The sequence below is a fragment of the Pseudonaja textilis genome, chromosome 6, assembly GCF_049901715.1.
Source record: "Pseudonaja textilis isolate UNSWEBS1 chromosome 6, rPseTex1.2, whole genome shotgun sequence".
Taxonomy (NCBI): Eukaryota; Metazoa; Chordata; class Lepidosauria; order Squamata; family Elapidae; genus Pseudonaja; species Pseudonaja textilis.
Genome location: NC_141995.1, coordinates 16701206 through 16715725, shown reverse-complemented (window position 1 = coordinate 16715725; position 14520 = coordinate 16701206). Strand labels below are relative to the sequence as shown.

Here is a 14520-nt window from a genome sequence, read left to right as displayed (position 1 = left end):
GAAGGAGAAAGTGAAATATGCACATAAATTAGCTTACTGGTAGAATACAGGAAACTAAATATAAGATATCTAATAAATTTTCCTTTTGGTTAGAATAGCACCTTTTTCATTGACAGAGGCAAATACAGATGATCAAGTCATGTATTGTAATCTATTTTTCTTGGGAGACAGTGGAAAGGTTCACCAAAGCATGCTTTTGTGTCACAGCTTAGTTGTGCAAATATGCTTTTTAAGTAAACACTGAAGGCCAAAGCAGTCTTTTTTTCTCAACAGCCTAGATTTAAAGAAAAGTATGGACCTATTCCTTTTGAAGTGGAGTCATAACTGAGTACTAGAAGTTTAAATTTTAGATCAAAACTAAAGAAATTGTAGCTGTAATCCTAAAGATATTTGGCAACACATCCATTAAATTCTGAGATATTTAGTTCTAAATAAACAAGGGTAGGATTTTATTGAATTTGAAAATTAAATTTAAATTAAATTTAAATGCAACATTAATAAAGTTAAGCTGAATTTATGGCCAAACTGCATGCAATGCCAGGATGTCTGTTTACAGAGATTGTGCTCAGTTATTTCTAAGCCCAACATATTGTCTGAAGCTAGGAAATCAAATTATTCTGAGTCAAGAGCAGGACCATTCTTACCCCAAAGTGCCCTATATGAATTGTTAACTAAAGTACTTCTCATGGTTCTGGATAGTGACCCCAGTATTGACTAGGATCACTAAGGATATGAGACTAAAAATGCAAACTTTTCCATTACAAACTTATTGGCAAGGCCTAAGCAGCCACAGGACATGACTTCTAAACACTTGACTGCAGCAGCTGAGAAATGGACAAAACAATCATAGGCTACAAGTAGTCCTCGATTTATAACCTCAGTTGAGCCCAACATTTATATTTCTAAGTGAGAAATTGTGTTTCCCCCCATTTTATGACTTTTCTTACCACATTTGTTAAGTGAATCATTGCAGTTATCAAGTCAGTAACATGGTGGTTAAGAGAATCCCCATTGACTTTGCCTGTCAGAAGGTTGCAAAAGGTGATGATCACATGACACCAGAACACTGCAACCGTCATAAATGCCAATCCGTTGTCGAACATCCGAATGTAAATCACTTGACCATTGGGGATGCTGCTACAGTTGTTAAGTGTGAAAAATAGTCATGTGTGAAAAATAGTCATAAGTCAGTAACGTTTAGTGAATCTGGCTTCCCCATTGACTCTGCCTGTCAGAAAGTTGCAAAAGATGGATCACACAACCCCAGGACACTGGCAACTCATAAATACGAACCAATTGTCAAAAATCCAAATGTAAATCACCCGACCATTGGGGATGTTGCCAGGGTAGTAAGTGTGAAAAATAGTCCTAAATCAATAACATGGTAGTTAAGTGAATCCAGCTTCCCCATTGACTTTGCCGATCAGAAGGTTGTCAAAGATGGATCACACGACTCCAGGATACTGCAACTGCCATAAATACGAACCAGTTGTCAAACAGCCATATGTAAATCACGTGACTATGGGGATACTGCGACGGTCAGAAGTGTGAAAAATAGTCGCTTTTTTTTTTCAGTGCCGTTGTAACTTCACTTTGAACGGTCGCTAAAGGATCTGCTGTAAGCCAACGACTACCCGCCTTGGGCAGCCCTTCACCTTCTTAGTAAGATGCAGCATCCATGAGGTACGGCGACAAAAGGGGCGCGAAGGCAGTCGGCGGGCTTCTCCGGGCGAGGAAGCCATAAAGGCCCCCTCCCCGCCTTTCGCGGGGCGAAACTAACCGTCTCGAGGGGGCGGGGCTGGTTTTCGGGCTGGCCCGGCGGCTGCGCGTGGGCCGCGCGGTAGCCATGGCGACAGCGGCGCCTGCTGCTCGCGAGCCGGCGGCATGTACGACCGGGCTCCCCGCTGCTTCCCTCTGACGGTGGGCTGCACGAGCCCCCACCTAGGCCCCGGCTGCTATGACTTGCCTTCCCAGAACAGGCAGATCCGAGGTGAGTGGCGGGCAGACGGAAAACGAACCTTGCCTTCACGCCCGCCCGAAAAGTTATCTTCCTCCCCACCCCTCCCCCAAATTGGCGCCTCTCTAGGTAACATGCCAATTGTGTAGTGGCCGGAGAGGGTGGGTGGACTTGTGGGTGAGGAGAGGGGCTTTGCAACTTAGCCCTTCACAGGCCAGCAACGCGACGCGTCTTCCCAAACTGCTGGAGCCATCCACTTGGCAACTTTAAGACTTGTGGACTTCAACTCCCAGAGCTCCTCAGCCACCTTTGCTAGCTGAGGCACTTTGGGAGTTGAAGTCCACAAGTCTTAAAGTTGTCAAGGCTGGAGATCCCTGCATTAAAATGTGTCGAGACTGCGCGAACAAAGGGATTCCTGGGAGTTGTAGTTCCACTGTATCTAGCGCTCTGGGCTGGAGAGTAATTTCCATGACACCTGCCATGAATTTAGAGCAGTGTTTCTCAAACTTGGCAGCTTTGAAACGTTGGGTTTCAAGTCCCAGAATTCCCTGGCTGGGATATACAGGCAGTCCTTGACTTACGTTTGCAATTGAGACCAAAAATTCTGTTGTTAAGTGAGTTTTTCCCCATGCTACAACTTTTCTTGCCACCATGGTTAAGTGAATCACTGCAGTGGATAAGTTAGTAACCCGGTTGTTAAGTGAATCTGGCTTCCCCGTTGCCCTTGCTTGTGAGAAGGTTGCAAAAGGGGATCACATGACCTTGGGAAACAGCAACGGTCACAAATGTGAACCAAGCATCCGAATTTTGATCATGTGACCATGGGGATGCTGCAAAGGTCATAACTGTGAAAAATGGTCGTAAGTCACATTTTTCATTGTTGTTGTAACTTTGAACAGTCATTAAATGAACTGTTGTAGGTCAAGGACTATAACAGTAGTCCTGTACTGGGAGTTGAACTCCATATATCTTAAAGTTGCCAAGTTTGAGAAAGACTGAATTAGAGCTTTCTTCTTTTCAGTTTCCAGGGAGTGTTAGATTTTTCTTAACATCTTCTGTGTAAAAGAGATTCTTACATAGATTTCCCCCAATTGCTTCTTCATTAAAAATCAGCTTAAAATTAACATGCACTACCAAGTATGTTTTATGCTTGCAGCTTTATGCTTCGTCCTTGTACATATTTGCTCAAAATCATGTTATTGAGACTTAAGGGGTATACTGCAGGAAGGATAAATAGGGTTGGTTTTTTTTTTTGAATTGCAGTCTTAAGATGTAATAAAGTGGTTGGAAATCAACCCAATTTACGGAACCTCTTTTTGGATTTTGACCCCTTTGTCATCAAAGTAATGGTGGAATATACTCTCCAGACCATGACCCCTTTTGGACTCCCCTTTTTTTCTATCACCCATACTAGGAAAGAAAGCACCAGTGGCTTTTCTTTTCTGGACAGGTGTTTGGTCACATGTAGTTTCCGTTGGTAGCCCTTTTTCATGAGCCCCATTTGTTGAATCCCCTTCGTACTTGCTGACTTTCCCTCTGGTGTGACCACCAGTTTCGTTTAATCTAGTTAAACAACAAATTAAAAACAACAATAGTGTTACAATTCCTCCAATCACTTGGACTAGAAGGGGAAAGTAGCAGAATTCTTACCAATTTCATCTAATTAAACAGAAAGAAAGATGCAGGTGAGAGAAAGCAAGGTCCAGTAGACCTCTAAAAGTCCAACGGACCTGTAAAAAACGACTAGTCAAGTTTAACTTACAGGCAGAGTTGGGACTGTGCAGATGTACTGCCTTCGCTGCTACCAACATCAGCCCTGACTGAATTATTGATCTGGAGTTTCACAGCAACCATGGCTCTTTTTCACATTATTGGGGGCACATAACATAATGTTGATCACATGCTAGGTTGGCTTTTGTCTTGAGACAGTTTCAACATGATTCGAAACATTAGCACCAGTCCGTTGCTGTGAATGATGCAGTTCACTCTTGCCTTTCATCTCACTGGTCTCACCCCTTTCTGCAAGGAGGATAGTCTGTTTGATCGGCCTATCTCAAGAGGTTGATGAATCCAGTGAGATCAGAGACAGCTTGAAGTTTTCTCTGAGAATCAAGCAGGCAATTTAGCTAAGGTCTTACCTGCTATTTGGATTGATGGGAACCTGGGATCTTGGGCCGTATCATTTCTACTCAATATCAGTATGCTGATCTCAAGGTGCACTTTGATCTACTGAGTAGTTTCAGGAGATGAAGGCTTCCTCATTGTAGTGAATATGTTCAAAGAGGGTAAGGCCCTATAATGTCCATGGTGATAAGAAGAGCACAACTTCAATATTTCTCCACAATGATTGTGTCCAATACCATGGTTTAGGATGACCCAGTTGTCAACTCGTAAAGCATTCCTGGCTTGCTCTTGAGTTGCCATAAGAAGGAGCGGGTGGGAGATCTGATGGAGCAGTTCGGTTGCCATGACCAGAAGCACATTCCACGACTACCTTTCTCCAGATTTTGTCCCACGTTACCGGAGGCAGCTGGAGGGGAGTCTTTCCTACAGCCTGCAAAAGTGCTCAGTTGGAGAATGGGATTTATGACACACCATGGAAGGAGGGGGGAAACAGGGTCATAGGTGGGCAGTAAATTATGTAGGGCAAAGCCGACTGCACTTGGGAAAAGTGCCGACATATTGCTCCTAATAAATAATTGGATTTCTTTTGAAACGTGGCTCGGTGCTCATTAATTAATTAGGGCAGCCGTCGGAACTCTGACACCAGTCCCTACTGAGTCCCAAGGTCTGCTCTGAACAATATTCTGGGAATCTGGTAGGTAAAGTTGTTTAGATCCAGATGCCTTGGGCCCAATCTTGTAATGCATTCTGGAATGACTTTGAACTCATGAGGAAGGAGACAGGGTTCTTTGTGCTGTTAGACTGACAGTCTGTTATTAAACCTGGTATCCTGCTGGGTCCTGAAAGTGGTCAGGGAAGCTGACCTTTGCTTGTGTCCTTATGTAATATTGGCTTCCTTAAGGGAGAGGATGATTTGTCCTGTCTTGAAGAAAGTTACGTAGGTCTTTATAGATCATAATCATTAACTTGAATTATACCTAGAACATTGGAACCCAGTGCAGCTCATAGTGTTACAAGGACATGATAAGATTCTGTTTTTAGGGGGAAAGAAAGCCACAAGTGCTCAATCTTGGCAGGGTTGAACTCAGTGGTGGGATTCAAATTTTCTTTTTACTACTGGTTCTGTGGGCATGGCTTGGTGGGCGTGGCAGGGCAAGGATACTGCAAAATCTCCAGCCAGAGGTATACATGTATTTGTTTTCTCTTCAGGTGGCTATGCTCCATTTCTTTCTCTGGCAAGTCGTGGGCTTGAAGTTATTTCTCAAAATGATGAGGATGATCTTCCGGGGCCAGGAACTTATGAGATTGATAAAATACAGGTAGAGCCATATCAATAAACTGATATAAAAGATGTAAGATACCAAGGAATAGTAAATGGATTTATGATATAGATGAAAACTTATATTTCTTCAAAAATATTTTTAATCTGGCTTTTCTATTTCTGTTCTAAATGAGTGATTTGTTTGGACTGGCAGTTCTAAACACAGACAATTAGTTGAGTTTTAAAATTATTTTATTTCCTGCTTTTAATTTCTCAGTTCTAAAATGGTTGCCAAACTATTCTAAAGTTTTTTTCTCTATTGCTAGGTGACTGGATTAGATCAATTGATGGATATTAGAATTTGTAAAAGAATAGAACTTTATAGGACTTTTTAAATTAGTCCATCTATTATGCTCTGAATCATCTTACTTTTTATACTTTCAAACTGCACTAACTTGTGGCTATAAAATCTATGCTGGGGAAAAAAGAATGTTTTGTTTTAGTTACTAATCCTACATTTTCCATTGAAATACATCTGTGAAAACAGTTCAATCTGTTTGGCAACATATTACAGTCAGTCTTATTTAGAAACAAAAGTATTTGGGATTTAAGTTGTGTACAAAACAGATTTAAATGTGATTGCTTTCTCCAGTTTAAAGAATAATATTAGTGCACAACTCCAAAATCAGAATTATTTTTTCTCACTAGGTATTGAATATCTTGCTGCAGTAGGACTTTTTAACAGCCTGCACTATATGCCTAGTGGTTTGCATCCTAAAATGGCACAATAAAAACAGTTGGACTATGAAAACTTAGGAACTCTTTATTTTAAACATCTTTGTACTCTTTACTGTAAGCTTATCATTACTATGAAACTACAGATAGATAACAGAAATTCAATTAGACAATTCCAAATACCAATAATGCATATAACAATAAGCAGAATTAATAAGTAATAATAAGAATTGTTAGGGGTACAATGGCTGATGGTTAAAGACAGGGTGGGTTTGAGATTCAAGCGCCATGCGACAGGGTGAGCTCCCATTATTTGCCCCAGCTCTTGTGCACTTAGCCGTTTGAAAGCATGCCAATGTGAATAGATGTATAGGTACCACTTTGGTGGAAAGCATTCTGTGCCCCTTGGCATATAATCATGCTGTCCGCATGACCATAGAAACGTTTTCAGATAGCACTGGCTCTCTTAGCTAAGAAATGGAGATGAGCACATCCCCTCCCCACCCACCAGAATCAGAAACAACTGGACAGGGGAAACCTTTGCCTTTAATTAGAATTGTAAGCTGCCCAGAGTTACTTGGTTGAGTTGGGTGGCTATAGATATTGAAGAAATAATAAATAAATCAAACTCAGTGCCCTGAACTAGCAACAAACCAATTCACAGGAACAAGGCTTCAGTGTTAAAAGCACTTGGGACTAAAAACTGTAGCTGCAGTATCTACTGCAAACACATTTTTTGAATAACCAGATTTTTTTTTATTAGCTTCAAAAAAACTGACAGAGGGAGAATTAAATAGACTTTGTATAGAAGCTATTCCTAAAAAGATGAACGCATTGTCCTTTATCTTCTAGTTCCTACTGAACTTCAGTTAGTGAGGGAACATAGATCAGATGCTGAGATCCTGATCAGAACATATGGTATGGCATAGATGAAAGAGATAATGATTTTCTAATTACTAGCCATTTTTAATCTTTTAGCGCTAAGAAAGAGCTCCTTAAAATGGATCAGGAGATAAAATCCTCCATTTTTAGTCAGACATGTAGACAAAATATTTTATACTTTTAACTTTTATGTAGATGGAATCGGTAAGATTGGTTTATGATTTATTTATTGTATATTGTGAATCCAATCTGTTGTATTCATTTAGAAAGTCATGGAAAGAGTGAGCTTGCATAATTTCTGAACAATACAACCTTATTTCTTCTTTTAAAAGTTTGGTTTGTGTAAGCCACATGATAGGACCCATATTTTCATTCTTTCGTTCACAGAGAGTACAGTATAACCATTGATTGCTGTTGCATTATGGATGATTTTCCTGTTTTTTTTTTAACTCCAGAAAACTATTAAAGGAGGCAAAAGTCCTCAAAACAAGGAAAAACGTTTCACATTTACAATTAATGATACACCTGGTCCTGGAACATACTGTCAACCTCCTTCACTAAGTCCAGAAGATAGTAAGACAAAAAGACAACTGAAAGTGCCTTCTGCACGGGTATGGCAACATAAAACTGAATATTGTTATTTTTTTTATATGATTAGTTGACTCTGATAGTAACTGTTATGTAAATGTTTTTTGGAGTCATGTACTTTCTGAAAAAAGTCCTGCAAAAGACAATACATTCTAGAAATTTCTGTTTTGTTGAGTTGCAAATGTAAGCACTTTGGAGCCTATATTGTATGGAAATGTGTAACAGATACTTATGTAATCGATATGTAATATACTTGTCTGATTTTTGTTCATCTCTTGCATACACGCCCCCAAATACCTCAATTCAAACTACAACTGGTCTTAAATGCAAGCTACTCAATGCAAGAAGCCTTGTGAATTAAATACCTGAATTTCTCCTCTTACTAAATATGGCTAAATTCGACATCATATTTGTCTGTGAAACATGGTTCAATGCATCTCTCCCTGACCCATTACCTCAGTAAGAGACTATCATGTTTACTGATCCGATTGTGAAATCCGTAGAGGAGGTGGTGTTGCTATCTTCTATAAAAAGTCCTTACATCTAAAAAACATCCAAGTTACCCAAGAGCTTGCAGTTCATTATCTGTGAACTGACCTTAAATATCACATTTTGGTTCTTACTATGTTCCACATCCCCTGATTATGACATTGAACATGTAAACAAGCTAAATACACTACTAACATGGGCAACATCCTGCCCACACGCTTTTATCTTTCTTGGTGACTTCAATCGACCTCATATTAACTGGACCTTAAATGAATGTAAAACTGAATCCATATATGCAACCTTCTACAATGCTGTAACAAATCTGGGACCGGAACAACTAGTAACCAGCAATACTAGGCTTAACAACTGCCTCGATCTCATCTTCTGTAATAGTTTGAATTCAATTTGGACATCTGGTCTGCAGCGCTTCGGGACAGGCAGGAATCCATGACTGTGCACGGTTTCTGCCTGTGCTCGCTGCCTGAGTGCCCTGAGCCACTCGGCTTCAGGGCTAGCCACCTCTGTAGAAGGTGGCGAAGACAGGGGGGATCTGGCAGGGTCGAGAGATATCGCACCTCTCTTCCCTAGCCGGCTAAACCCCCTTTTCCGAAGGCAGCTGAGCGGCGGTCAGAAATGGCCACCACATAGAAGCGCTCAGCCGGAAAAAGAAAGTGCAGGAGGATCTGTGAAGAAGTGAAAGTGTTTTTTGCTGACCAGGATAAAGCAACAGTGAAAGTACCCTGGAACTTAAAATTTGCCAAAGATACATCGTTTCCAGAGATTTACAAGCAGCGAATGGAAGTTTAAAAGGGAAAGTTTTTCTTTCTTTTCACTCTCCTTCCTAACGTGACAGCGAATAGAAACGCAAGAGAAATCGGAAAACCCGCATTGGAGGTAATTAAATGCTAAAGGGATAAGGATTTCTGAACATTTTTTTTTTAAAAAAAACCTTTTTTGCTGTAAGTGGGAAGGGAGAGGAAAAAAAATTGGAGCAGAATTTGAAAGTAAGGAGGGGATTGCCTAGAATTTTAAAGAGCTATTAAATATTAACTAGACTTCTAAAAGATACATTTTAACTGGAACTTTGTGACTAAAGAGTAACCCCAGAAAGAGAAAGGGAAGAAAGAAGAAAGTACTAAAAGAAACAGCTTATTTGGATTGTTTGGTGATTTTGGAACTTTTGGGAACTATCTGATTAAAAGTACTTGGGTGGTTGTTTTGGAAAAACTTTTTCTCCCTACAATGGCATCACTTGTGGATGAATTGAAAATTGAATACCAAAAATACAAAAAAGAACAAGAAGGGAAAGATTCTCTTGGCACTCTTTTTCAATTTTTAGAAATGGCGGTTTGCACTTATGAAAAACTGACTGTGCAACAGGATGACTGGGATAAAGAAGAAGCCATCTTTGATGAACAAGTGACTGTATTTGGGGAAGGAAAGGAGAAAGAGGAAAAGAAAAAGGGGACTTTAAGATTTGAAAAAACAACCAAAAAAGAGAAAAATAAGGTGAAAAGTGGATACAATGTTAGAAAAGAACAGAAAGGGGGAAAGCAGAAGAAGAAAAGGGAGGTGGAGAGACAAGGGGGTAAAAAGGGCAAGGAGAAGAATAAGCAAGGGAGAAAGGAAGGGATGAAAAGCCTCAATGGTGGGGAGCAAGATGTAAAGAAACAAAATTCTTTTAGAGATAATGGGTAAACTTAATTGAAAAAGGGATTCTGCAAAGGTACATAAGATTGTATTCTTATATTTGTATTGAGAAATAATGTTAGAAAATTGGAAACATGTAATCAAAAATGGGATAAAATATTTAGTGTAATTTAGTGAAATTTTTGTGAAGAAAAAGAAGGCAATGAAATAAATGAGAGAATTGAAGTAGGAGAAATGGGAACATTTTAATGAAATAATGATTTAAAATATGTGATGTGTGGGGGAAATAACTATGGAAAGTATAAGTGTTCCCATAAAAGTATGATATTTAATTGAAAAGTAATGTGTAAAATGTTTAAGATATAAATGAATATTAATATTAATGATTAGATTTGTATTGGCATTGATAGTTGTTTTAATTACATCATATACCTATAAATTTTTTTCTATAAAAAGCATTGTGTAATTTTAGAATGTACTAAACAGAATCCCAGTGCAAGTTATGTATTATATTAAGTATTATAAATTTAGGGGAAAGAGTTAAAGGCGTCATACTCCAATCAGTGTACAGGAGAAGTTTTGTTTAAAGAGAAAAGATAAATGGATAGCTGGAAACAGAACAGACAAAGAATAATAAGTATTATGATTTGAACTGAGATGAGATAAATAAAATAAAACTAAGAAAGTTAAAAGAGGTGAGAAGTTATATAGAAAATTGAAAATGGTAATAAGATATGGAATGGTATATAAAATGAATATGAATTTGAATTTGTGTCTGTACAAAGAGTTGTAACCCGGGATCAAGCAGCTTTCAGAAAAGATGTTCTATGTTTTTATATTTTATGTTTTGTTTATTTGTGTATTGTCTTTGAAAATCAATAAAATTATTTTTTTAAAAAATAGTTTGAATTCAATTTACGGAATACAAATTAAAGAACCCTTTTCCAACAGTGACCACAATATGATTGACTTTTGTCTCAACTTACATCCACACAAAAATAATCCCAACGACAAAATCCCCAATTATAACTTCAAAAAAGACTCATTAAAAATGTAGAAGTCATAGACGGGGAACTTCCCCCCTAGCTTTGCTGGTATACAGTTGCAACCCTCTATAGGAGGATCTCTACAGAGGTCTTTATTCCATCTCTATAGTTTGGTTTGGTTAATTTTATTTTATTTTGTTTTTTATTCATTTTTGAACTTTTATTACTGTATATTTTATCTTGTAAGCCACCCGGAATCCTTAGGTTGTTTATATGTATGATAAACAAACAAACATTAAGTAATTTATGAAAGGTAGACTAATGGGACATAATCAAGAGGGCCCATTTTTATAGGTAAATGTTCTTTGGCAAAGATGGTAGTAAGTTTGCATACAGTATCTTACAAGGCCTTCTACAACTGGTACATTTTGGCAATAAAAGACATCTCCAGTTTTCCAAGCTAATTTCCAAACGATTATGTTGAATTCAGGGCACAACTGGACATGTAATAGAGCAAACATAACACATTCGGCCGTGACAATTAACAAAATAATCTACATTTTTAGAAAATTTAAAGAAAATGCTTGATGTTGAATCTTTTGGGAGGTAATTAAATAGTGAACTCTCTGAAAATCTGGAACAGTGTGAAGAAATATAAAGCACTAAATGAAATATATTATTGAAATGGAGAGAAGACATTGAACATGACCATCAAAGGTGAAGTATCAGGCTTACTGTTCAGAAACTCAGTTACTATAGCCTTTAAAAGGAAACACAGAAGCTAAGTTCTGTAAAAAGCAGATCTGTTGATTTATTGTGCCATTAAGTCAGTGTTGATAACTGTCTAGATTTGGCAAGATTTCAGAAGTGGTTTTCCATTACCTTCTTCCTAGAGCTGAGTAAGAGAGTGAATGGGCCACAGTTATTCAGTTGGTTTTGTACTTAAGGCAAAACTAGAAGTCGCAATCTTCTAACATGAAAAAAATCAAATTCACCTATTACGTTTTCTGTGGTTACCTCTAACCAACTAACTTATAAAATTCCCAGTTCTTGTCAGCAGTGGCAATAGAACTTCTGCCTTGTCTATAGTTCTTTCTATGGAATAGATAAACCATTGGTTTCAGCTAAGAAAATTCCTCACTATCCAAGGAACACTCAGGTAAAAGAAGCATCAGACAAAAGATAACTCTATCCTTTGATAGAAAGGATGGTATTAAAAGGGATTACTACCAATTGATCTCTGAAAAATCTGCAAAAATATATTTCAAATTCATTAAGAAAAGTTCTTCCGTTAAATTGGGCTGTTGAGGTTCAGAAAACATGGATGAAATGTAATGGAAAATAAATGATATTTTTATATTAAAGAACTATAGTTCAAAGCTAAATATACCCTGTTCTCTTTGTGATGAAATTCAGTTGTGTAATTTGATGTTCCTTTGTAAAATAAATTCCAATCTTGTATTATTAATAGAAGAAAATATTTGTAGCTCAGGATTGAACTGTGAATGCTCTCTGAATCTGGTATGCCACGAAAGTGACCATCAAGTATCCTACAATCTTGTAATATGATTTATGGTTAGAAGTATGTGTTGTAAACGAATTAATAATATTGTGTTTATTTCCACAGAAAATTGCAGGCTGTATCAAATATTTTCGAAAGTCAGAGGCTCCATCTATTCCTTCCCAAGGGCAAGCATTTGGTTATGAAGAGGCTGAAGATGGGACACTTATAAAATTTAGCCAGCCTGAAAGAGACACTACTTTGGGACCAGCATACTATCAAGCAGTATATGTAAGTAATTTTAAAAAATGGGACACTGTTCTTGGCTCCATAGGATTATAAAGTTGACACTCAGAGCTTCTGGAACCCAAGAGTCCTAAATTGGTGTTATCAACTATGTATGTTAAATTAGAAATAAGTGATTTTTTACATTAAAAAATAGCTTTCCGTTTCTTAATTCTTATTATCCAATGCATTTGTCAAGTGAGATTATAGAGTTCTTTCTATTTATGATACTTTACTTTTCATTGGGAAACTCAGTAGCTTTGGACAATCAGTTACAGTATCCCTGAGTTTTAGTGCTTGCAATGTTTAGCTTGAACTAACCTCTCCAAGGTCCTGAAAACTTTGTCTCTTAAAGTACTATGTGGCTTCCCTACTAAATCTTAGGCATTCCTTTACATTTATTTATGGATATAGTCCTCAACTTATAACCATTTATGTAGTGACTGCTTGAAGTTAACAATGGCAGTGAAAAAAGTGACATGATAATTTTTCACACTTATAAGTGTTGCAGCATCCCCATGGCCACGTGATCAAAATTTGGATGCTTGGCAACTGGCACATATTTATGATGATTGCAGTATTCCAGGGTCATGTGATCTCCTTTTGCAACCTTCTGACAATGGAAATCAATGGGGAGGCCAGATTCACTTAATAACCATGTTACTAATTAAACAGCTACAGTGAATCATTTAACAACTATGACAAAAAAGGTCATAAACTGAGGCAAAACTTATCTAGCAATTGTGTTACTTAGCAACTGACACTTCGATTCAATTGTGGTTGCAAGTCAAGGAGTATCTGTATTCTAGGATTTTGTTCACAGATTGGATTCTTTCTATTTTTTAGATTCCAATCAACTGATTCAATTTTTTTTTCTGATGACTATCCCACTTGTTCTCAGTAAAATCATTAGCTCTTCATTAAATCTGAGATATTTGTTCTTATACATAAGCCTGTGAGTTGTTACACTTCTGTGCTTTTTTCAATCTACCCTTGACCAGTTGCACTGACCTTATGTATAGATACTTGATTATTTTTGCTTAGCTTGGATATTGTAGCCAGGCATGAGATCAGCTATGTATAGCATTGCTTTATGTTATTTTATTTTAATCAGTAGTTATTAATTAAATTAATATTAATGTATTTTCTGTCCCTGTCTTAGCCTTTTTTGGAGTGTTGTTTCTGGCATACTATAGACATACATGCACATTTAAGTATACAGTACTTACAACCTTGTATCACTGGCACAAATTCATAGTGGGCTAGTGGTAGAAATCTTTAGTATTAATTTCAAATAAAATTAGAAGTATAGGTTGACAATGTGGGGAAGATAGGAGTTTTTTCTGTGTGTGTTTGTGTGTGTTTATGTGTGCGTTCTTGCCTATTCTTCTTTTTTAGGAAGGATTGAGTTAAATTCCGAACCATTTTGCTAGCTATCTCTGTAGAAATACCCTTTGTACATTAATAAATGCTTAGAAGACTTGTCAAAGGCCTAGAAGTCTTGTCGGAAGCTTTGAAGCATCCATGACAAATATTCAAGCAACTGCAACTGTTTCATGGAATTGAGAAATGGATCCAAAAGAGTCACTTTGCTCACTGAATTATTTTCATAGAGCTAATTATTTCTGTGTGTAACGAAATAATTTTAAAAAAAGTTTGTAGATACTTCATTGTATATAATTGCTTTCAATATTTTTTTTACCTTAGAATTTAGATAATGTAGAATATGTATTTATTTACTAAATGTATATGCTTTGGTCTGATATTTTCTCAGATCTTAAATCTACAGTTTTTTTATTCAACAAAAGATTTTACTCTGAAAGTGCACATATTGCATATTCAGCACTTTGTGGAAGTCCTGAAGCAACCACAAAAAAATATTTCACAAGCTACATCTTTAACAATAGAGAACAATAATACAACCTTTGTGCTTAACTAAAATAAATATGATATTATCTTGATATTCTGCTTGTAATTCTGCGAGCTGTAGATGAAAAGTAGTGGTATTCTGTTTCTGTTATCTATTGTCAAATCAGTTCCAAGGGAGAAAAGATTGACCGCC

At 37.4% G+C, this 14520-nt stretch overlaps 1 protein-coding gene across 2 annotated transcripts in view; it reads left to right on the top strand.

Moving 5' to 3' along the window:
• Positions 1-1792: 1792 nt before the first annotated feature.
• Positions 1793-14520, top strand: part of STPG2 (sperm tail PG-rich repeat containing 2) — a 182090-nt gene continuing 169362 nt past the window's right edge. Inside the window, exons 1-4 of one of the 2 annotated variants that reach the window (XM_026697821.2) lie at positions 1800-1990; positions 5291-5400; positions 7415-7570; positions 12300-12464. In XM_026697821.2, coding sequence (XP_026553606.1) covers positions 1885-1990; positions 5291-5400; positions 7415-7570; positions 12300-12464 — 537 coding nt within the window. In that variant the 5' untranslated portion in view covers positions 1800-1884. Of the gene's footprint in view, positions 1991-5290; positions 5401-7414; positions 7571-12299; positions 12465-14520 lie in introns of both variants that reach the window. The other variant, XM_087935920.1, reaches the window with a different exon arrangement.